Raw genomic sequence first — 9,134 nt, forward strand, 5'->3', positions numbered from 1 at the left:
AGTTGGTTCTCTGGGGGCAGCTGTACTGAGACACTGCTTCTTGATTTAGTATGATGTTTTATGTTGGTGCACAATGCCTGCCATCCTTTTGGAAGGGAATTTGCACTCAGTGGCTCTGATGAGAGCCTGACCTCCCACTGAAATCATGAGCTGATGGCCATCCCTATTTAACTGGTACTCCACTGATGACACTGTTAATCCAGTGACAGAACCATCAAGGTGTAATGCAATTATATAAACACTTCAGTCGTCATAGACTAAGAATGGATAAATACCAAAGAAGGTAAGATTTTAATAATGCAAACTACAAAAAAAAAAAAGCTATGAGATTTCTAAGGAGAACGGTGCATAAAAATGCTATTACTGTATCATGTGAAAAAGTGCAAAGATATTAAATTAGGCTATCATCCTATTTATTATTCTGAAAGCATGAAAACGTTCCATGTGCATCGCACAGACCAGGAAAGGCAAACCTCCACTTTTTAAACAGCTTATTTGCCTGAAATGCCAATTCTGCATCGGACAGCAAACTGTCACGCCCATCACCTCCTGCAGAACAAAACACTAAACACTTGTTCTTCCCTTTCTGGAAACATCTGTCTGCTGCACTGTCGGCTGCTGCACTGTCGGCTGCAGCCTGTGATAGACCCCACAGCTTTCTCCTAAGCATCCTCTACTCTGAAGAGCAGTCTGCTCAGGCAGGTGGTTGCTGTTCCTCATTGGACCTGACATGAGCACCTTCAGAGGCACCTGCCAGCCTCAACTCCTCCAGGATTCCTCTGAACGTGTGTTAAAGTGCCAAGCTGCCGAACGCACGCTTGCAGGAAGTAAATAAGGACGTTGACTTTCTTTAGAGTGACAGGGCAAAAGAAAACTTGGATGTGGCATTCTGTGTATTAGCAATTCTGTCACCAGTGTCTGGGCTAGGCTAGAATCCGGGCACCCCCCCCCCCAGAGCCTACTGACTACAGTATCAGGAAGCAAAAATGGGAAGAAGTGTAGACAAAAAAAGTAAGCCCACATGACTCTAAATGCAGGTACGAAAGAGTTTTTGTTTAGGAATGCCATTTCTTCTGATTTTAATCCAACTTCAGTAGCCAGTCACCGTTCATTTTGACTAAACATGGCAAAGCCAGTTATTACCTGCTGGTGGAGAATACATCCTGTGAAATCCCGTCTGGCATACGGAGCTACAGAACTGAGCCAGAACACGCTGGTACAACCTGTGGGTTATTTTGCAGGCACCTTGTTTTTCTTCCTTTTTTTTTTTCATTTGTTGGAATGCAGCAGATAAAAGAGAATTATGTATCTTTTCTACCTGTAACATAAATAATAGTGTAGGGTAAGCAAACAGAACAATATCCATGAAATCCCTAAGTGCTCTCATTCAGTGTTCTTCAATGTAAGGACCTTTGGTTTAGTTTCTGTGCATTGGCTGCATGGTGGATAAGGTATCTGAAGTGTGCAGCTGATGGAAAAAACTATGCCACTATCCTCTGCCTCTCACTGAAACCATGGGAATATATCCTAGTGTGCGGGTTCCCAGTGCTTGAGTTGTGCTGGACAGATTATCAACCATAGGTGAGAATAAGCTGTGTAGGTGTTGACAGCCTAATCTTTTCAAGAACTGCAAGTGTCCTGTAAGGTGTGGAGAACCTCAGCTCTCAACCAAAACTTTACAGCTCTTGGAGAGAAAACAGTCCACAGATAAGAGGACCTTTACACCAGCTTGTGTTTGAAAAGCGTGGCTGTGTGCAGCGTAATGCCACGCAGGACTTGAGGTGAACTGGCTGTGCTGCAGCTCTCACTGCTAAGCCCAACTCCAGCACTGGGCCAGCTGCAGCCCTGGGGGTCAGTACCAGGGGCCTGCAAGTCCTCCAGCAGCCTGCTCACAACAGAATTCTGACTGCTTAGCTAAAAACAAGCAGGTCCTGAAGCGTGATCAAGCTTCTGCTCCCCTAAGTCATTTAATTGAGCCTCAAGCAATCCTCAGTGCAGCAGTTTTAAATTCTGATATAGCTTTTGTGTAGAGACTCCACAAAGTCTTTGGTTCTTTCAAGAGGCACTTGCTTTCCTCTTTCTCATATGAACATGACACTGGTTTCCAGCTACCCGCTGTTGCTGCTAAGGAAACAAACCCTTGTTCATAAACTGCATTTTAACATGTTGGACAGCCTTGTCCTCCTCTCCAGTAAAGCACTGACATCCAAGCCAGATCCCAGCTTCACACTACTAATCAGGTCATAACGCTGACAAATTCAGCTGCTGATTTTTGGTGTCAAGCTCACAAGAAAAAAAATGGCGGCACCACCTCAGTGTCCTGCAACACTGTATTCATTCTAATGCACCAATCTCATATTCCTGTACAGTCCTGTAAAGGGACCTTTAAAGCTTGAATAAGAGACAGAATATACAGTACAGTTAAAAGGACTTCACAGAATTTAACCACACTTTTTGAGTGATTATTTGCATTATAATTAAAAGACTTTATTTGAAGTAAAGACTACTACTATTTTAAGGATTTGGCCAATTGGATTTTTTTATAAGCAATTTATTGAAATAGTTAATCTGAATTTTTTAAGCATATGTTAAACATGTTTGTTCAAATACATCAGCTGAGTCTTTTTTTCCATGAATACTCTCTTTACCTTGAGAACGCGAAGCCCAGCTTTTTCAAACTGTTTTTGTCTGTCTTTAAACTCCTGAAGGTGTGATTCCACCAGTGAAATCTGGAGATGTTTCGTATCATTTGTCTTCTGAAGTTGTCCTTCTGAAAGCCAACCTGCTTCTGGCTGGCCTGGATACAGATAAGGGAGTAAAATTTTCATATATTGTAATATCTGAAGCAAAGGTGAGGAGGAGGGATCCAATACTTCAGTTTGGAACTTTAGTTAAGAACAAAGAATTTAAATATTCTCCCAAGTAATGGCAGAGGCCAATATTGAGAGGGACTGATTAATTTAGTAGTTTTTCTACATTTATTAAAGAAACAGAGAGAGAGGGAACCAAAGAAAAGCTATTTATCTTCTCCGTTACATCTCTCCACATCCAACATTCATATAGTGGTATCTCTGCTGAATGACTGTACAAACACAAGGAAAAATGGATCACTCAGTAGTTTTTTGTAACGCAGCTTATTGTATCAGCTGTTAATGAGAGTCAAGGACTCTGCAGAACAAGTCCATTAGTGGGTCCTGCAACAGTGGTCCAGCTGTAGCTGGCAGAAGAGCTCACCAAAGGTATGTGTTCATTAAGTGCAAATTTTGTAAGTGTCCCATGGCCAGGCTTTAAAGTGAAGCTGTCCTGGAGGAAGCTCTGCACAAAGTGTGCCTGCGGGGAATGTTGCCAAGTGAGTAACCACAGCTAGCAGATGGTCTTGCAGGGGCTCCTATGCTCAGACTATGGTAACACCAGTAGTTAAAGCAATGTTCAGTGTGTGTGTGAACTGAATACACATCTGTCCACTCTCAGCCATACACAGATACATGTTCCTTCATACTTGACCTTGTTTAGGCACTTAGTTTACATAGTTATTTACTTAATTCACTTATTTACTTTACATACCTATTAAGTACAGCAGTTCCTCTTGCTTGGCTGCAGTCTTCTCCTGCATACGAAGCAGTAATTTTTCAGTTGCAAGCACTGCATCAATCACAGCATCAGGAGGGCCCCGAAATTCCAGTCGTGCTTTTCCATCTCTCACTTCTTCTGAAACACAGGTGCTGGAATGCTGCTCTCGAGAGAGTTCTGCAAACTCTTTCCTACCGAGGCTAAAAATGTAGTTGTTCTCAATAACAGCATGGTGACTCTTCTGAATTTGTACCATGCTCTGGATCCAGGATTCTGCTGCTTCCAGTGCAGTACGTATGGTCCCTTTAAGTTCAATTGCTGATTCATTATTCACAGGCTCTTTTACACTTTGATTGCCTGACTTGGTACCTGGAAGGAACATTTTTTTTTTTTTAATACAAGTGCATTGGAAGAGTGAAGCGCTCTCAAGGGCTGTCACAAATTCCTGTATGTTATCTAAATACACAGTGGAAGAAAAACACTACTCTACTGGTATGCTTAGAAAAAAAGAGTTTAGATACCAGGACGTAAGATTTCCAGGGAAAAAAAAAGAAAACCAAAAAAACCCAACAAGCAGACAAACAAAACCAAATCAAACCAAACCAAAGCAAAAAAAAAAAAAACACAAAACCCCCAAAAACCAAACCCCCAAACAAAACCCCTAGACATACAGAATTTATTTACCTTCCACTAAATAACTTCCAACAAATTAGGCACTGACAATGGGTTTTATGTTTGAAAATCTTACAAGAGACATTATCAGTTAATTCCTATTAATATAGAAATGCAAAGCACTCACAAGATTTTGCATCCCTCTTTCCCCAAGACATATGTATATACTACATTCTTTCTAAAGGAAATACAATTTCAGAGTCTCAAATCTGGAGTGCTCATTTATTTGAAATGCCCTTTCTGTTCATTACTTACTCAACTGATCACTTCTGTTGTAATATTCCTCTTTGCCCAGTTGTTGTGTTGCTGAATAAAGTGCTCTCTGGAAAATCTTGAAAGAGGAGTTTAGGAGCAGTTTGCAATCTGTGTTGTCAAGTACACAATCTCCTCAAAACTCTGCTAGATAAGCAGTTTACAGCTGTAGTTACACCAACCCCCCCGAATTCTGAAAATGTTAACAGCTAACATTTGTCAGCTTTTCCAAAATTCTGAAATTCCATTCCTGACAATATCCTGTTCTGTGCCTCCCAAGGTAAGACAGCTTATACACTGAATGGCACCTTCAGCAACACCTTGTGGTTAAATGGGAATTTAACTCCTGAAGGTAAATGGGAGCAAAAGCAAACTGTACTTTTATAACAGATGGCTATCTAAAATAGTTGTGTACTAATCCCATTGGCTAAATATCAAAAAGGTAGAAAATGGCACACTGCAGTTGAAATGATGTACTGTTTGCAACGCTTCCATCATCTTGGTCCCATTTACTTCAACCATCCATTTTCCGTGGGTTCCAGAACTAGGTGGAAGGAGATTGGAGCCAGATGATCTCTAAGGTCCTTCCTAACCCAAACCATTCTACGATTCTACAATCGGATCCGTGTTCTGTGTTGATAGTGTTTTGCCCTAGGAACTTCATACAAAAAAAAACCCCAAACAGTTAAAGACATTTCCTGAGGAGGACTAAGTTTATTTCCTAATAAGTTAAGAGTAGACTCCTTATAAATTTGTGCCCAGTCATAAAAATTTCAGAAGCTCCCTCTTCTTGTTATCAGATCACAGGGTGAAGACTTCTGGTTTAGTGAAGAGAAAATAAAGATTTGTAAAGATTAATAACTCTTGTTAATGAGACAAATACTTTCCTAAAGGGACCTGCCTCTAACAAATGTTGTAAATAGTATGGAATTCAGATTATTTTATTTTGTAGTCATTTATGGGATTCTTTTTACAGTTCAGGGTTTTTCTCATTGGTAGTTAACAACAAATTTGTTACCTGATAAGCATCAAAGTCATCTGGGCAAGAGACAACTTGCACATCTAGCTTCTTCTCAGGGCATGCCCTGGCGAAATTTAAAACCTCTTCAGTCATGATCTCTGCCTGTTGATAGTGCAGCAGTGATGAACAGAACGCATGTGCTGGAAAAGACAGTGAGGGATTTGGCAAGTTCTGACAGTATTGCAGGCATTTTGTCACTGCAGCTCTTAATTCCTGCAGAAAACAAACAAACAAACAAACAAACAAACAAGTGGTTTAGTCCTCACATCACTCAACATGAAAATCAATTAAAATCAAATCCAACAGACAGTTACCTCACACGGTAACACCCTGTAGTAGTTTTGCGGCTGTACAATGTGCAGTACAGACTCACAGGGCAGATTATAACCTTTTGTTACCACAAGATTCTTATAAGATGAAGAATATCTGAGATGAGACTTAAGTTCATCCTGAAGAGCTGAACCTGCTTTTTCCAGCAGTCTCTCTGAAACTGGAGAGTCAGGCTTGCCAGTCACAGACACGTAATTAACAATAGCTGTAGTCTGGAAGAAAAGAGTGCAAAGTTTCAGTATACTTCAAGTTCATTACTTGCAAGCTTTGATACTATAAGGAGCACTATTTCTAGGAAGAATTCCTTTTAAAAAGCCTGACTGCAGCAGATTAGCTGTTTGAAGGGTTCTCTTACTACTTACTAAGCTCATATTTTGCATCAGATTTTCTAGCTAAAAAGTTAAATGAATCCATTTTAATGATATGCTCTTTAAAGATACACGTCACCTGTGTAAGTGATATTCAGCTCTTTCAGCATTTGCTGAATAACTCCAGCAGTGGCATCTAAAAGAACATAAATTATAGGAAAAAAAAGCAAGACAAAAAATAAGAGTAGACTTCCAGGGAATGCATGATAAAATGCGAGTTCCCATGATGTGATAATAAGATAAACATTAACATAAGGATATATTAGTATTAGTCGTTCAATCTTTAGCTGCTTCCTACTACACCATAACAGCATGTATCCAAAAAAGAAATACAAATGTTCTAAAGTTTAATACCCCTTTAGGGAAAAAAAAAACCAAAACAAAACACAAAACAACCAACCAACTCCTTGCCGCTGTAATTTATTTACCACCTGTAAATTCCCCGCAGGGTGAGAATATAACCGTTTAGAGGGCTGATACAGTACATGTTCTGAGCTCCTGGGCTCCAAATCCTGCAAAGACTTGGAGGCAACTTCATGTTCAACACATGGGCCAGACTTACCTTCTGCTCTTCAAGGACTCCTTTTATGAGGCGCAAGCGAGTTTTTCCATGTTTGATGAAAGAGGGAAGCTGGCTTGGTGAAGGAGGAAGAGTTTCCTGACCTGAACTGCTATCACTCAGAAGCTCCTCACAGGCCTTCTTCATTGCTGCAACTGCATACTCAGAGATGTTCACCAGGCGGATCTCTCTGAGACAGCTTGGTGAACTTGCCTCAACAAATTCCTTTATAGCCATCACAATCACCTCAGCACACAAATCGAGTGGGAAGGCAAAAATACCTGAACTCACTGCTGGGATAGCCACAGACTTTATAGTATTTTCTGGGGCACTAACGTACTTCAGAACATTCATAATAGCTTCCTTAAGTTGTTTACAGCATCTTTGTCTTTCATAAACACTCCACCTTGGACCAACTGCATGAATAATTTTCTTACAAGGAAGCTTCCCTCCGCCTGTCACTGCTATTTTGCCAGCTGAGAGTTTTCCATGCTTTTTAATATGAAGATTGCTTTGCTCTTGTATTTCTGGCCCTCCAGCACTCAAGAGGGCTAAAGCAAGGCCTCCTACATGATCTAGGTATTCATTTGCTGCATTTACCAAAGCATCAGCCTCATGTCTTGTGAGATCATCCTTACAAACACAAATGTCAATTCCTGGCTTTAGTGTTTTCCTGTATACTTCAATAGTGCATTTTGCACTTTTGAAGATCAATGTACAAGCAAATTTTTTGTAAATAAGGTTACTTAGACAGTCCTCTCTTTTCTTAAGAACTTCATAGGCATCTTTATCGATGGGGATCATCAAGCTGTCTTCATTCATTACCATGCTTGGCCCTAGGATACAGAATAGTACAAAATGAAATCCAAGTTACTACAGTCAAAACATTGCTTTACCTCTAGAAGTGTTGTTTATAGCTCACAACTTTATCCTACTGTCATTACTTACCAATACTTTTTTGGCATAGTCCTCTCTCCCCTTTCCATAGGCTTAGAAAGCTCAACTAAGCAAAGAAAAGCACTAAAAGATGACAGCAAGAGTATCAGCTAAAAGATATCAGCGAGAGCCCGTGGGGACTTGAGGCTTTGGGTTTGCCTTACTGTTTACCTGAGGAGGAAGCCTGATTTAGAGGTGTCTCCTCCTGCAACTTGTTCTTTCCTACTGTTTATTCTCCCCACCGTTACGCTGACACAACCATTGTTTGGGACATATTCTTAAATGAATCAGTGACATAGTCTGAATTTTAAAAAAAAACAACCAAACAAACAAACAACTCAACACAGACCTATGAAACTTGGTTTGATTTTGGAGCACCAACTTCAAAGACTCATGCAGCAGCACAACTGAATGGGCTGAGCATAAACCGTGAGGAGGAGGAAAAAGGAGCAGACAAGCGTGTGGGGAACATCTTTGAAACAGATGCTGTTACAGGCCTTTGTCACCTGACTGCAGTGCCACCACGATGCTGTGCTGCATTTGCCACTAAAACTCCAGCTGGAAAAGCAAAGGTGAAAAGCCACACTGTAATCGGGGCTTCAAAACCCACAGCCACACCCGCAGAGGAACCCTCGCCCATACGCTCATTTAACTGTGCCACAGAGATCTTAAGCTGAGCTTTGCCAAGCCCACAAGCAAGTTCTTTCTTTGTACGGAACTTACCAATTCAGAAAGGCTTTTTAAACCACTTTTTTTTCTTTTTTTTTAGGCAGCCACAACAGTGAAGAGTGGGGTAGTTTTCACATTCTGACTGCGGCAGTAGAGCCCTCTCCTGGCAGATGTCGGCAGTACCACACGCAGCGGCATGTTAATTACCCTGCATCTATTGGCATGAGTTTAACCAAACTTTCCTCCGGGCTACGCTACCTACTTGTAAGACGAGTCTAACGTTTTGCACTTATATACACACCGATTCATCAAAACATTCTTCGATATAATACCGATTCTTCGGAGCTCTTAGTTTTAAAAGAGAAATGCAAGCAAATCTCGCTGAAGTAGTGAATAATAATGTCCATCCACAACCGCGTCTAACTCGTCCATTTCACGTAGCTTTCGGCTATTCCACACTGATGTTTTCCCGTCTGCTGGCTGCAGCTGCCAACTCTCAACTTAAATACAAGCGCACACTTTGCGGATGGCTAAATGAGAGGCTTACCCGAACCCTTCTTCTTCGACGTCCCTGGACTGTAACTCTATTGCAAAAAAGAAAGAAAGAAAACAAGAAAGGGACGCTGAGCTGCGCAGTTCCGTCGAAAGCGAGGCCGGCAGCGCCGCCTTTTCGAAACTCCGTGTGAAGTTTTCTAATATCTAAAATGCTTATTGAGAGCTGAGACTACGGCGACGGGCCCGCGGCGGGTAAGTTGCC

The 9,134-nt window shown here is 41.2% G+C and overlaps 1 protein-coding gene across 1 annotated transcript in view; it reads right to left on the bottom strand.

The window, feature by feature from the left end:
* The window catches only part of PARP9 (poly (ADP-ribose) polymerase family, member 9), an 8,000-nt gene extending 400 nt beyond the window's left edge, over nucleotides 1-7,600 (bottom strand). The window contains exons 1-7 of the mRNA XM_008944626.1: nucleotides 6,776-7,600; nucleotides 5,830-6,057; nucleotides 5,513-5,728; nucleotides 4,498-4,564; nucleotides 3,565-3,939; nucleotides 2,649-2,797; nucleotides 1,144-1,318 (exon numbers count right to left, since the gene is read on the bottom strand). Of these exons, the coding sequence (XP_008942874.1) occupies nucleotides 1,144-1,318; nucleotides 2,649-2,797; nucleotides 3,565-3,939; nucleotides 4,498-4,564; nucleotides 5,513-5,728; nucleotides 5,830-6,057; nucleotides 6,776-7,600 (2,035 nt within the window). The remainder of the gene's footprint in view (nucleotides 1-1,143; nucleotides 1,319-2,648; nucleotides 2,798-3,564; nucleotides 3,940-4,497; nucleotides 4,565-5,512; nucleotides 5,729-5,829; nucleotides 6,058-6,775) is intronic.
* Between the last annotated feature and the right edge of the window lie 1,534 nt (nucleotides 7,601-9,134).

The sequence above is a fragment of the Merops nubicus genome, unplaced genomic scaffold (genome assembly GCF_000691845.1).
Source record: "Merops nubicus isolate BGI_N331 unplaced genomic scaffold, ASM69184v1 scaffold52577, whole genome shotgun sequence".
Classification (NCBI taxonomy): Eukaryota; Metazoa; Chordata; class Aves; order Coraciiformes; family Meropidae; genus Merops; species Merops nubicus.